Genomic DNA, 15,609 nt, shown 5'->3' with positions numbered 1-15,609 from the left:
AGGGCTGTCTCTTTTCCCAGTGTATCTAGGAACATTTTCACTTGGCAAGCACTGGTACAATATAGACAGAGGGTTGAAAATAGAACAATTCCCTCACCATCTCCACCATTTTCAGCTCCCAAAACGCAGAGGCAAGCAAGAAAATATTTTCTGCTTGGGGGCTGGATATCATTGAATTGTGTGTTTCAGAAAGTTTGGGGAAGGGAGGGGAACAAGCTATGACCAGGGAATGTCTGAAATAGAATAGAAATGGGGAGTGTCGAGGAGACAACTCCCCAATCCTGCCAACTGCCATTGCAGGACAAGGCAAGGCAACAGTTAGCGAAACAAAATTAGGGGACGTGGATTTAATGAAGATGAGCAGGGGCTGGGATAAACCGAGCGCTTCTTGCCATATTTGCTGTACGCTTGGGAACATGACCTCATTCTGGATAAATGAGTTATTTGGAGAATCAGAGCTCAAATAAACAAGTCTCCGTGCATAGATTTTAGGCATATGGGTTGGCATTCTGTCTGCCAAATCCAACAGAAGTTTGTAGAAATCACCTAAAAATCAGGATCCATCCATACAAATGTGCACATATATAAGGCCTGAAGTCAGCCATGGTAAGGAAGAAGGCAACAAAACTCTGCCTGGGAAATATATATATACATATATATTTATATACATACATGCAAGCACAGTACATGTATTCTGAGTGGGAAGCATGTTCACTGCAGCTACATATATTTCAGTCAACATAACTGCATGATATATATACTGTATATATAGAGGAAAGACTGTATATAGATTTTAATACATATTTGCTTTGCTTGATTTGTCTCCCCTGCTTCTCTCTTCTAAAAGAATGGGAAAAATACAGAAAGATATGCCAGTACATATTCACTTAGGGGCATATCATTGTGTGCATGCGTATTTTTTATCTACAAACTCTTTCAATGCACAAACTCTTATTTTAGAATTATCCTACAAATCTTGAAAGTGGTGGATTGTGACAGTTTCTATTTACGTTGTTCTAAATGACAGAAACCCATGAAAAAAATACAAACAGCATTCTGCTACAGTAGCAGCTACCTGGCAAACAAATCCAGATTCTTTGGACTTCCATGTCTGCTCTTCTCCCACTTTGCTCAGAATTGTGCTTGCATCATACACAAAGGCCATATTACCACTATATACTTGACACATTCACAAAATTGCACACCCATTGGTACTGAAGCAATCATTTTACAATATTAAGTACACATTGATTTAATCATTTTGTCTGTAGGTTACATAAGCAAGTGCAAGAGCAGTCCTGGGCTGCTAATTTTTGCCTCTTAATTTTTTAAAACTGTATCTAATGCTGAAAGCGTCTTCTAAAAAAAATACAAAAACTTTTAAAAAAGTGTTGCTGGGGGTTAATTTAGCAGAAATAGCCATCTTAAGCTTCAAGTATTCATTATACAACCCCCTAAAAATCTATGAAACAGTCCACTTAAAAAGCCTTGGTAATTTAAATGAAAAGTTGTTTACAGTTTGCCATTAAGTTTCTATTGATAGCTCCAAACTGTGAAAGTTTATAAATATCTTAATGAATTGTTTGTAAACTCACCTGAATGCTTGTCTCAACACTGCATAAATGTTTATTTATAGGCTCACTAATTCCAGACTTCTATTTCTCAGTGCATTGTTCTGTTTTGCTTTGTGTTTGCATATATCATGATACTTTCCATTTGCCTTGCAAAAAGGAATTCTCCTTGTAGGCCACAACACAAACACACAACATTTGAAATTGATATTTTATATTTCTATGGAAGCATTTTAGCCACATTTTCTTCATAAGAATCTCTGGAGGAAAAATAAACTCTGTTTAAAGGGATTAGGGGCAAGTGCCATTTTTTGCTACACTACAATGTTATAATGCTATGTGAGAAGCATATATTGTAGAAGTAAAGGAATGAAGGAGGGGAGAATACCCACATTTCTGAAAGCTTTATGGAGCATTTGATCAATTGATCATGACTCTACATATATGCTAAATTCTGTAACACACATTAAAAATATTACTCATATGCAGAGGTTCTGCCAGTGAGATTCACCGAAGTAAGCACTGCAAGGGGAATAAACACACCACCGAATCAACCCCGGAGCTAGAGAGAAGCTGCAACTAATGCTAGGTTTCAGGAGAACTCTTCCGAATTTGCAACAGAAGTAGTACAAGGCACTGCAATGTCCAACTGAGGAAGACTTGATAAAGAGATAGACAGTATTCTTTTCGACACTGCCAGTCAGTCTTATATTTTGTATTGCAAACAATCTCTTGAAACAGAGCCAGGGGAAGCAATAGGCAGGACAGCATTAGCTCATTTGTTTTTGCCGCTCAAGTCCCCTGTCAGTGAATAAAGTTGACTCGCTTTCCAAAGTTTCGTTTTCAGATTTTTTAAAAAATCTACTTCCTACAACTCAGGGCAACTTTTAATAGTTGTGTTGGGGTAAAGGTTGAATATTGGCAAATTTCGGCTGTACTGTATCTGCTTGCTGCTCAGTTTTAAATCTTATTTTATATGTGCATTTACTTCTATTCCCTCTATTACTGGGAAGGGGAGGTTAGAAATGCTAATACTATATTATATATATAGTATATATATAATACAGCACACTTTATATATGTCTATTCGGAAGTAAATACCATTAGTTGCAATGAGACTCAAGCTCAGTTGTGGATATAGGACTACAAGCCAATTAAATAAAACACAGCCTTAAAGAAAAAGGTGCAGATCACTTAAAATTTAACGAATCAGGAAACATAAGAAAATAACAGAGATTAAAGTGAAATGCAGCCCTGTTCTGCTTTTCATACCATAATTGCTTCAGTTATCACTACACCTCGGTATTATACACAATTGACACATACATCAGAAAAAATATTATGTACCTCACTATCAATATATTACTTTCTGCGGTAAACTGAATAAAAAACAAATTCACAGAAGTAAGCACCTCAAGGGCTATATTTTGTGATGGACACCTGAAACTAACCACAATTTCTGAATATTTTTGCTGGGCAACTCCCTCTAAGTGCAAAGCATGTATACAACAGACAAGTAGCTATAGTGTGCAGTTATGGCATGTAGATATTTTCCCACATTACAGAGCATCAGACAGATCAACTCTGCAAGAAATCCTAAGAACTCACAATCATTCCTAGGGCTATAATCATAATATAACCCTCTTATAATGTTCTATTTATTTTATTCTATTTATTTTATTTGTTTCATTTATAGGCCACCTTTCTCCTGATCAGGGGACACAAGAGGGCTCATAGTGCTAAGAAACTAAAATTAAAAATACAATAAATAACACATTGTTTTTAGAGTGTACTATAATCCACATAGCATCTAAAGGTGCACCCCGATATTTCTTGAAATGTTGCAGGGAATCTTGGGGCAGCCGTGCACACCCAAAAGATATATATAAGCTCCATGTATATAATGCTGCAAGAGATCGTATGGTACGCTACTCAGATCGAGAAGCGCAGCCCTTCTGGCAAAAGTCTGGGGCCAACCATGCAAAATACAAATGTTTTGTGCTGTGCATATTTAGCCACCAAAATACTCAAACAAGTGGCTATTCTTTCTGATGTATCTATTTTTATGACAGAACCACAAATCGATTCATACACAATACCATCAACATCACACAAGATGATACAAGAAATAACAATATGTACTATATAATGTAACAGTGATCTCAGTAACCATCAGATTACTCTGGCAAACTCAGATTTATTTTAGAAACCTGACTAATTCTTTATATTTCATACTGCACTTGGATACATAATGTCCAACAGGATAATTGCGAGGGCCCATTCACTTGCAAACAAAAGAATGTTTGCTCTACTATTTAGTTGTATCTTAAAATCATACAAAACCTGCTCTCTGCCCTGTCCAAAAACAGTTTTCAAATTGCTACACGTCTATTCCATATTAATGGTGAGTGTAACTCTTTCTGCTACCATAAAGAAGATTCTGAAATACTTTCCCAGAGGTCTCCCATGTCCTTGCATTTGATGATTTGTTAATATTCAAGTTGGATTTCAAACCTAGATTGAGATACTCTATTTCTATTTTTTTTCCCATCTTGCTTTTGTTTTACTTGCAGTCACCTATGGCTACAAACGGTAATTTAATACCACTAACCTATTTTGTTGTCCCTGAAAAGCTACAATATAAGCTGTATTTCCCCCCCCCCCGAGGCAAAAATCTTCTAGAACAAATAGAAAGAGAACCACAGCAGGCATGAAACAATCTCGATCTGCACAACAGGAAAAAATAATACAGTGCAACAGCTACATCAGGAACAAGCAAATCCAGGGCTGCAAGGATCAGTCTAGATCTGTGGGCAGTATCCTCAGGACTTGGTTAAAGACAGGTCACCTAGTGCAAGTCCAAGGTTGTGCAAAACCCCTACTGCGCCTAGTCGTGGGTAGGGCTATGGCCAACTGGACCAAACAAAATCAAGTTCCAAGTCAACTTCCTTTTGGTCTGGGATGGCTCATATGATACAGTGGAATACCGCCTGGGAAAAGTGGGTCCCATCGCGGGTTAAGAATGGGACGAGTGATTGGGATGGTAGTCATGAATATCCACAAGAGAAACAAAACACCAGGCCTAAGAACCCTAACAAAAGAAATTCAGTTCAAAGACAGAAAGGAGGGGGAGCCTCTCTTATCTTCAGAGGGCACAAATAAAGAGCAAGCCAGGTTCATTTAATTCATCGGGCACAAATAAAGGGCAACTCTTTAAAGAAGCACAAGGTTTTCCTTCTCAGAAGCAGAAATGAAACTGGACTCTCTGCTTTGGCACTGGACCAAGGGCAAGACAAAAAGCAAAGAGCTGAATATACAAGCAACACAAGGATTCCTTCTTTTTTCAAAACCACCTCCTTAAATTCACTTAGAGCATGGATCTTGCAAGATAGATAGATAGACAGATACTTCTCTGTACTAAACCAGAAAAGTTAAATAATTATACAGTACAAGGCCCCAAACGTCATTAAAATGATAGAACCATTTGAATGTTGTATGAATCACTGAAACCTATATGCCTCTTAGTGTAACAACTGCTGTGTGTGTGTGTATATATGTGTTTGTGTGTGTTTATCTTTTATTGATCGTTAGTTCACCTGTGGCTAGTTTAATATTTTTTGCCCATTTGAGGTTATTTTGTATATTTCTGTGTTTTGTAATCTATCCATATGGGACGTGGTGGCACTGCGGGTTAAACTGCAGAAGCCTCTGTGCTGCAAGGTCATAGTAGTCCTAAGATCGAATCCACGTGATGGAGTGAGCTCCCGTTGCTTGTCCCAGCTCCTTCCAACCTAGCAGTTTGAAAGCATGTAAAAATGCGAGTAGATGAATAGGTACTACCATGGTGGGAAGGTAACGGTGTTCTGTGTCCAGTCGCGCTGGCCACGGAAACCGTCTACGGACAAACGCTGGCTCTACAACTTGGAGACGGGGATGAGCACCGCATCCTAGAGTCGGATACGACTGGACTAAATGTCAAGGGGAACCTTTACCTTTACCTAATCTATCCATGTTCTTTATAATTGCATGGGCTAAGGAAAAATGCTATATTAAAATTATTGAACTAATCTATATCATCCTAAAATTTTGTTTTTTAGAATATGAAATGGATGACAGCAAGCAACCAATTATTAGGTAGAGTGGAAAGATATTAATCATGTTCACAGTACAGTTCATAAACCTGAGACCACATGCTCAAAAAGCTAATTCCAAAGAGATTTTTTAGTCTGTGAAAAGTATGTGAAACATTAATGCGAATAAAAAGATCTATTTTGAACTAAAATCTCCCTTCAGTAGTCTTTTAATGCATCTATTGTATTTTAATGCATTTGCTCTTCTACATCTTTTATAATATTTGACCTTATTTTGTTGTATTAATAATTCTAATAAGTCTATTTTAATTATGCATGAGTATGTATATAATTGCAAATAGAAGCTGACATCACACATTAAAAATATTTATTAGACCAAACTTAAATAAAATACTTGTAATATGCAATAATATACATTACATGCAAGCATCAATTAAGTGGAATTCAATACATTATTTGTGAGTTTTCTATTTAATATATGGGCATGTGTTTCTGTAGACATCCATGTCCATATGTGCATGTAGATGTACAGCTAAAAGTAGGATAGTAATATGTAAATATATTTCATACAGTCAGATGCTGAGCATATTATATGTGTGATGCTTGCAGGCCATGAATACTAAAAATTCAAAATCATGGGTATAGGAATAGTCTTTTAAAAGCTAATTTAAATCAATGAACATCACTTTGCTAGTATATTTGCTGTTTACTGCAAGGACTTTTTTAAAATAATAATGTGCAGCAGACCTTATTAAAACTTTAAGTGACTTTGTTAGGGAAAGGGAATCTTCCAAAACTAATATCCTGCTTACCGCTGCTCTGTAAGAATTAAAAACAGTAATTCCTCCAGTATATATAATTTGATGTAATTTTTTTTCCCTTTTCCTGGGTAAGATCAATGGTGAGCAGTAAACTCAAACCAATACTCAAATCCACAGTGTCAAAAAGCGCATTTAAGGCCTATCCTCTCATTCAGATATAATGGAGGATGGACCATGCCGGGAGCTCAGTATTTCAGCGATAGTAATAACAGTCCTCAGAAGCTTGTGGCAGGCCACTGACATGAGAGCCAGTTTCTACAGACCTCCACCCGATGTCCCAAAACTGGCTCAGGCGAATGAAGATCCTCTCCAAAGAAACTCAAAAGGAAAGAAGCCATAAGTTCTCTTAACTCCAGGTTGGCTGGCGGGAGGCGGGAGTATTCTGCTCTCTACTGAGGTTTTGCTCACATTTCTTTACTTCGCTAAAATAGTGAAAGTGAGAGTTCTGCCTTTCCCATAACGACTAGACCTCACATAAATACGCAATATTGTCCAGTATAATTTCGGGAACTGCTAATTACGGGTGTGCGGGTTTATTTTTAATTCCGATCATTCACTGTAGGAAAAATACATATTATGAATGGATTGCTGGGCTTTAATGCTCAAAAGCTGGGGGGGGGGCACTGTAACGAGTTTTAAATGTAATGAGAAAGTCTTCTACAGTGCATACAACACACACACACACACACACACACACACACACACACACACACACACACACACACACACACACAAACGCCCGCTCATTAATCCACGGAAAGAAGCTTGTGCACAGGAAAATCGCGGGAAAGAGAGTGCCTGGACCCGGAGAGCCGTGGGGGGGGGGATTCCTCCAGATCCCCCCTCCCTCCGCTATCATCCCGAACCTGCCAGATCCCCGTGGACAGCTGAAAAGTCCCCCCCCCCCGCACTCAGGCTGGCTGAACCCGGGAGGAGATTCCGCGGGAGTTTTAAGCCACGCGGGTTGCAAGTACCAAGGGGTTTACTCCAGAGTAAACTCTCCTCTCCTCCCTGCTCAGCTTCCCGATCCAGAAGACACGGTGCGGAGGGAAGAGCCAATTCTGGAGCTCGTCCCAGTGCCCGTGGAAAGGGGGGACGCCAGTGATTTGCAAGCTCGGAGAAGAGAGGAGAGGCGTCCAGTCAACAGGCTTCGATCCGATTCCGCGCACTTCGGATCGGGCTGAAGGCGGAAAGGGGGTGCAGGGACTGCTTCTCTCAAACCCTTCCAGACAATCTGGAGAATCATATTTATGACGCGGGTGGTCTCATCCCTTTGCACGCAGATCTCCCCAAACTGCGCATTAGCCCTGTTCCCCTTTCCTTCCTCGAAGCGCGCTTCGGGGTCTCCAGCATTTCCGTCCACCGCTTCCCTGGGCAAGAGCGAGGCAACCTGCCTTCCGCTGCAGGGACAGGCAAGGGTGGATGAAGGCAGAGGTCTCTACCTCCACATTTCCGAAGATCCCCCCCTCTCCCCTCCCCGCCCCCCCCTTTCCTTTCCAAAATGTCCCTCTTTTTCCCAGGGACCGAAGCGAGGCGGGGCAGCCACACGCTGCGCCACAAGGCCCCGCAGGAACTCTGACCTCGGGGTTAGAGCCTCGGGTCGTACCTCGGAAGCCCCCGAGGACGGAAGGGGGGGCTATACAGCCCATGGGGGGCGGGGTGATGGTAGAAGTAATATGTAGGCCGTTAAGGTGCCCCACGACTCTTGGTGGTGTCTACCTATCTCCCAGGATTTGGTTTGCAGAGGGCAAGCGGGGCGCCTATTCCCTTCCGTCTGAGCTCAGGCGGAGCAGAAATGCCAGGAAAAAGGGGGGGGGGGCTCGCAGTGGAGCCCTCTAGATGACAAAAGGGAGGGGGGAAGAGTTGGCTGTTCCCACTTCGGAGTACCTTTCTCCAAAGGCGCCAATTTACTCATGAGGGGAATGGACTACAGAATTACTGCTCTCTCCCCCATCCCGCCCGCGCGATATTCCCCCCCCGCTTTCCTGCTGCGCTCCCCAACTGGATTCCTTCAATGAGAGTTTGGACTCAATTTGCCTTAAAGAGGCGGCGGGGGGGGGGGAGAAGAGTATCCTTAGTTGGGCTAAAGGGAACCAGCGTCCTCTACCTGTCTCGTGTGCAGGAGGGAAGCGGAGGAGTTCGTTTTGAAAAACACAAATATCCAAAGCTGAGTTTCCCTAGATAGAAGGAGTTCCTGATTTTTTCCTTGGGCTCACTGGCGGAGGTGAGTGGGAGGGAAGGACGGGAGACCCAAGTCAAGGCTGGGGCTAAAAGCAGCCACCGCCAAAATAATAAAAACAGACACACACACACACACACACACACACACACACACACCCCGTTGCAGCGCGCCGCCTCTGCTTGGAATCCCCTCCCAGCGGAGCCTGCCCCCCTTTTCCTCCCCAGCAGATCCGATGCCCATCCAGGGTAACCTCCGAGGTACGCGCCTAGTCCTTCACAGGCGGAAAGGAACCCAGCGTCCAACTTCGGAAACTTCTCCCCTCGCCCGCCCGCCCAGAGTACCCCGAGCTACCCCCTCCCTTTTGAAAACAAACCCACAACCTCGCATCTATCTCCCCCCCCCTCCCCTTCTCTTTCCTCTCCCTGGCTTCCCTTCCCCGCCATCCAACCAGAGTCAAATCCACCATCAGCCACCCAGCCTGGTTTTCTATTTTTTTCCCCCCTCCTTCTCCCTCTCCCCCCTCCTCCTCTTAAATATTTGAAATAAATTTGGGAGAAGCGCCATTTTCTGAACTCCTAAACCCATGTGCAGTGAATATAACAAAGAGCTTGGAAAGATGCCATCTCGCTCGCTCCCTCTCCCTCCGCTTTGCAGAGAGGGAAAGGCGGCGAGGAATTCTTTCTTCCCCCAGCTAAAACCACGCAAGAAGACAGAAATAACCCTCAAACCAGCGGCGGCAGCAGGAGCGGCGACGGCAACAACACAGAGAGGAAAAGGGGGGGGGCAGAGAGAGAGAGAGAGAGAGAGAGAGAGAGAGAGAGAGAGGCGTTGGGGGGGGTAGACTAAGCCGCGCACTGAGTATAGGAAAGGGGGGGGAGAGACCTGAAACAAAACACGAACCACACGAACAGGGAGAACTGCAAAAAGCTTTTCTGTCGGTCCCAGCAAGGGAAGCGCGACACCGCGGGAAAGACGCGACCGCCGCCTCCCCCTCCGTCCCTCCCTCCCTCTCTCCCCGCCGCCGCCACTACCACCATCGCCGAGCGGGGCTGGTTTGTTACCTGGGTCAGGCAGTATGGGGAGTACATGGTTACTTTTGGACTTTGCTTTTTGCGGAACTTGTGTGTTCACAAGGCGAGCGGCAGCTGCATAGCTCGGGTGGTGGTGGTGGTGGTGGTAGTTGTTGTTGTTGCTGCTGCTGCGGCGGCGGCGGCTGGGGCTCCTTCTCTCGCCGTGCCTCCTCTACTCCATGCTGGTCTGTAACCCCGCCTTGGCGCTCTGAAAGTGAAAGTTTAGACAAAGTTTGGAACGGAGAACACTTTTGCCTAGAAAAAAAAAAGTTCAGCCTTTGAGCTCCCTCCCACTCGGCCCCCCTCCCGCCCATACACACACACACACACGCACACGCACGGACGCACGCACCGACTACAATCAGCAAACTCTCTCTCTCGCTTCCTAGGAAGTTTTAGTTTCCTTTGAAGCTGATATTAATGATCTCCAAAGAAGGAGGAGGCCGGGCGGCCACTCTGCCGTTCGGGAGGGTTTGCCTGCACTAGAAACTCGGGTGTTGCGGGGGCGGGAGGCCAACGGACGGGTAAAGAGATGCTTGGAAAATAATAATAAATAAAGAGAGGAATGAAGGAAGTTAAAAAAAAAAAAAAAGGAGGCGCAGTTGAGAGAAACTGGAGCCCGAATAAGTGCTGGTTTACAAAGGGGCGCGCGGAAATGAATCCCCCCCCCCGTTTCCATGGGGCGAGGTGGAAGCTGATTGTTGTGGCCTAGGTCATCCCCGCACGATTGCTCGCTGACATCTCCAGAGAGAGTGTGAGAGAGAGATGGGGGGGCCGAGCGGGGCGTCCCCCGACCGCCCGACGCGGCCCAGACTGGACTCCACACTAGGGAAAAGAGTCTGGCCGAAGGGCGGCTTTGGCGTTCCCCCTCCGGGTCTGGGAGCTGCCGCCCGAGAAGCGACCGGAGAGAGCCGCGGGAAAACCTCTCCAGGAGCGAACGGCGGAAGCGGAGGGCAACATTCAGCGCTCACCTGAGGGAGCCCTGAAGATGCTGGGGAGCCCTGAGGGGTGGGAATGGCTTTGGGACCCGTCTGGCCTATTTAGAAAAAGAAAAGGCCACCCTCCAGTAGAGCAAGCTACCCGGATTCACGTCCGGGCGAGCGTTTGGGCCTTAACCCCAAGGTCGCCCCATTTGGGCGCGCTCGCCTCGTGCCCCACCGAGCTCGCACGCTGGAGCCGGGGCGCCTCAGGACTGCCGAAAAAGGGCGAGGAGGAAGCGAGAGGCCAAAGCGTGTGGCCAGGCTCCCGCTTTGGGCCTAGTCCACAAGGCAGGCCTCGCTTGCGACTGCCGAGTTCAGGAGGGCAAGAAGCCACCTCCGGTGCAGCGAGGGGTCGCCACCTTCCTCCGCCCAGCCTCGGGCTCGCGCGCCCTCCTTTCCGGCTCCAGCAAGGAGCCTCGTCCCCGCCGGCCAGCCGGCCCTCCGCCCCGTCGGGACCGGAGGAGAAGGAGGCGCGGGCCGTCTAAAATTACGCCGAGGGAGCCAGCTTCCACCTGGGGGAAAGCCCACCTTGAAGGACCTCCTTTGTCCTCCTACAAGTCAGCCGAGGAAGGGACACGGGCGGGGGGGGGCGTTTTTTCAAAAGTGCAAGAGGGCTTTGGTCTCCCGCCTTCTATAATAAGCTGAAGGGGGGGGGGATGCGCGTAGAGGGAAGCAAAGAAGCGGATGGCGGGCACGCTCCACCACCTCAGGCGCTCCAGTTCCTCTGAAGCCGGCCAGGGGGTTTTGTCCCATCTCCACCAACGCCAGCCTGGGCCCGTCTCTCCCGTGGTGAGGAAGGTGGCGCGTTTGGGGTTTTTTTTTTTTTTAACAGAAGGCCAAAGCCCGCCAACCACCCCGTCTTTCCAGCCCTACGCCAGTTTCCTGTTGCCGCACGATGACTGAGGAGGGTTCTCCTTGCAGGTTCAGGTGGGGGCAAGGCTGGATGTGTCCCACGGGACCCCGATCCTTCCCCCCTCCTCTCTCCAGCCAACAACGGCGCACCCGCTGACATTCCCTTGAGTTTACAAAGCCGAGGCCTTTGCGTTTAACTTGCAAGATACGCCTTCCTCGTGTTTGTATTAGATTTCGGAGCAGGACGGCGCGGGAGAGAAGCGGGCCAAGAAAACTTTCTCTCCCCCGGAATTCCCCCCACACACACACACACCTTTCTTCATATTTCCACTTCCAGAGTTCCACTTAAGGGAGGGATGGGGCATCGGGGCAAGCACGTCTCATCATCCAGTTGAGGGCATACGTTACACACGCTGCGATTGCCGAGAGGCTCCGCAAAGCAATCCCGATTTTATGCTAGCCGCGCTGGGCAGCCTTGTTCGGAGTTGTCCCGAGTTCCCCAAGGCCGACTGGCGGGCCAAAGAGTGCAGGACCGCAGCCTTTGGGTCAGGCTGGCCCCCAAAGAATCCAGACCCTCGCTAGCGCTCCTGAACTGGCCATCCCTCTCATCTGGCGCCGGTTTCGTGGGGAGAGGGAACGATCGTGGAACCAGTTCGGCTCCGTGGTCTCGAGTCGACCTGCGCCCGTTTCCATGGCCAAGGCAGAGCGAGAAAAAAAAAGGTGCCGGTTGTGGAGCTTAACATAGACAACGTTTCTGTTGTGCAACCCGAGAATCCAAATGCCTAAAACAACGGGAGGGGCTGATCTGAATCGGTCACAACAGCCCGCGGGGAGCAAAGGCCACGAAAAGGGGAGCAGCACCCTCCGAAAACCGACGGGGAGCCTTGCCTCTTCTCTGAGAGGAGTCACAGAGAGAAGCTCCGAAATGCAGGCGGTTTACTCGCTGGTGGAGGTTGGGAGGGCAAAGCGTTTCCTTTCTTAGTTCAGCTGAGCCGCCCGAAGCATCTCAAAGATGCTTAACGCGTTCGTCGTGGCGGGAGAAGGGCGGATTTTTCCCTACCATCTTTTTTCTCCCTTTCGGATAACGGATGAGATAAGGAAGGGTCTAATCCTAGCGTGAACAGATCTAGGATCAGAAATTGTGAAAGTTGCAGTTCCTAGAATTCCAGCCTAACATGCTTTTTGGACGTAGTCGCCCAAGAAGGGGGGGGGGGGAAAGTAACTTCTTATTTCTCTGCTTATAACAGAGATAACACATACGCATCCCATTCTTGGAGGCGGGGGGGGGGAGTGGAAGTTAGGCAGAGAATCTGCTACCTTCCCCTCAACCTCCACTGACCAACATATGCCTCCCTTTGGAGCCAGACTATCCGCTTGCATTCGAAGCCATACCATTGGATTCCAAGCCGGCTTGGCCCCGGGACTGGCCCGGGCCTTCGCAGAGCACCGGCCTCACTGTATCTCGGGAGGGAGCAAGGGGAGCTGGGGGCCAAGAGATGGGATACAGGGCTTCTGCCTCTAGGGGGCAGTTTGCAACCCAGTCCTATTCTGGACGGGTAGAAAAGCCAAGGACAAAGGCAGCTGAAGTTTCCAACAAGCATTACTGTACAGTACTGCCTTTTCAGGAGCCCGTGTGCTTATTCCTTCAGAACACCCATGATGCTGGTCATCATGAAGTATCAAAAAATATAACTGTAAGAAAAACAGTTTGGAGTACATAGTTGTTTTTCTTATATATGTCCAGATGCTATGCATGTAAGTCCTACAGTATTCCTATTGGGTAAAGTGGATATTTGTGTAGGATGGCAGACTTAACATGTTATGTTATGTTATTCTTGAATCTTGCTGCATTGTTCCCATTTAACCTTAAAGGGGACAGGCACTTACAGAGCAACTTGCTTTTGGGAGAGAGGGATGACGGGCTATTCAATAAGTGAGAGGGATATAGCTGATCTGACAAACCTTTTTAGACAGTCTCTGCCCAGCTTTTCAGTTAAATTGGGAAGGCGTAACAAAGAAGGGCACTCACTTACTGTCCTAACACCCATGGTAAATGCACATTTCCGCCAGTGTTCCATCTATGTGAACAGTGAAAGAAACACATCTTATACAAATGTGAAACAAAACAAAATTAGGAAGAATTGTAAACTCATTTGAAGACAAGATTAGAATTCAAAGTGGCCATGATAAATTCACAAAACTTGGCAGAAACAAAATGGGAATACAAAATAGTTCATAAAAGGCTAAGTGATCTCACCGTTAAGGACTTGTGAGTGGAAAAATTCACCATAGAAGCTAAATGTGAGCCAGCAGCCTGATGCAAACTAAAATGAAATATATTTTTAAATAAAGAAATTAAGAAGGCAAGTAAATTTCTGGATCCTTTTGCACAAGTTTTGTAACTAAGAAACAGGAAATCATGTTCCACTTGAGTCAGCACTGGTCAGTCTTCCAAAAACCAAATAAACCCCCAAATCCACAAAAAGAAAAAAAATCCATACTCCTAAGTAGAATTCAGTGCAGAGATATACATTAAAGGGAATCGTTAATAACAAAAGCCCCAGCCCTCCTGGCTAAACTATCATCTTCTGCTGCTTGCCAAATGTCACATATGAAGCAGCCCCAAAGACGGTTAAAAGCTAAGCACGTTTCTAAGATGATAGACTAAACTATATATGATGTGCTGCCTCTTCCCCCCTCCACCCTGATGAAATTTCACAGACAATTTTTAAAATAAAACATACAAGAGGCATCAACTTGAAAGACAAGCCAATGGAGAGGAGCCAGTTTTTCCTCAAGTTCTCGTCCCTCTCTCTGTACAGGGAGGAAAGCAGCTTGCGTTTCTATGGAAAGGTGTTGAAGGTGGGGAGACAGAGCATTGCAAAAGGAAAGGGTTAAGTACTTCTTACCCTCTGGCTGATCATCTACTCAAGAGTGCAATCTGCTTGTGTCACTTTTCATTCTGAAAATGGGGAAGGGGGGGATTACTTGCAACTGCGCATCACACAGAGTTCTGCCATAAACTATGCTGGAAATAGGTCAGATTTCTGGTCTACCTCTCACCTGATCTGCCCCAGTGACCTTTAGATACTCAAGAAGTATGAATGCCAGTGGCTGCGTGAGTCATCTGGCTTGACTGAATAGCCTTGGTAGGCTGCCACACACTCTTTTTAGAAGCTGGGTTGATTATCGTACAATAGGCAGCAGGACGGGGTGGAGAGAGTTAGCCACAACTCTCTGTTGGGAGTTGCCTGTAAGAAGGTGACAATAGTGAAGCGTGATGGCCACAGGAATAGTGTAGCAAGGAGAAAATAAGGTTGTTTTTTCATTCAGTCCTTCAATATTATAAGCACAATTTACAGCATTTGAAGCTAAAGATGAGAAATGTTACCTTTTTGGGATGGCAGTTCTCAGAGTCCCCGAACCATCACAGCCACTGGTCATACAACTTAGAGCAGCGGTTCTTAACCTTTTCTCTGCCACAGACCCCCTTTAAATATCTTTTGTTGCCACGGACCACCAAGACTTAACTCAAGGTTTAAAACCCTAAAATGCATCAAAGTTTCTCATTTAGGGTCTCATTGAAAGATATTCCTTGCTATAATAGCAACACTTTGAAAGATGACTGGAAGAATTTTGCTTTGAACAGGATGCATCCTCGTTAACAGCATCAGTTCTTTTACGTTTCAAATTCAGATCCATTCTGAGGCTCAGCCAAAATGTATTGTTACAAAATTCACTTTGATAATATAGAAAAGTCACTTTACCCGACAATAACCAGTTTTATTAGTAGAAGTTGAAGAACACAATCACAATCTCTGTCTGAACACTCACTCACACTGACACTGACAGACTCCGACTCTCTCTTCCTGTGGCTTCTGCCTGTCTGCACAGTAGCAAGAAATGTCACATGTTGTCTCTAACCCCTCAGTGTCATTCACTTGCATGTTCTCCCCGAAATATTAAACAGTTACTGCATTTTTCCATGTATAAGACACTACTTTTTCCTAAAATCATTACACTAAAAATTGAGGTGTGTCTT

At 45.8% G+C, this 15,609-nt stretch overlaps 1 protein-coding gene across 15 annotated transcripts in view; it reads right to left on the bottom strand.

Annotated features, from left to right (window-relative positions):
- NFIX (nuclear factor I X) overlaps nucleotides 1–15,609 on the bottom strand; it is a 291,019-nt gene that overhangs the window by 230,310 nt on the left and 45,100 nt on the right. For 13 of the 15 annotated variants that reach the window (XM_020791600.3, XM_020791602.3, XM_020791601.3 and 10 more), the window contains one exon: nucleotides 9,727–9,943. In XM_020791600.3, coding sequence (XP_020647259.1) covers nucleotides 9,727–9,753 — 27 coding nt within the window. In that variant the 5' untranslated portion in view covers nucleotides 9,754–9,943. Of the gene's footprint in view, nucleotides 1–9,726; nucleotides 9,944–10,087; nucleotides 10,460–15,609 lie in introns of those variants that run through there. The other 2 variants (XM_020791598.3, XM_078386630.1) reach the window with 1 other exon arrangement.

The sequence above is a fragment of the Pogona vitticeps genome, chromosome 2 (assembly GCF_051106095.1).
Source record: "Pogona vitticeps strain Pit_001003342236 chromosome 2, PviZW2.1, whole genome shotgun sequence".
In the NCBI taxonomy this organism is placed as follows: domain Eukaryota; kingdom Metazoa; phylum Chordata; class Lepidosauria; order Squamata; family Agamidae; genus Pogona; species Pogona vitticeps.
The sequence above is the reverse complement of the archived record's forward strand: the minus strand, read 5'-3'. Positions and strand labels throughout refer to the sequence as shown.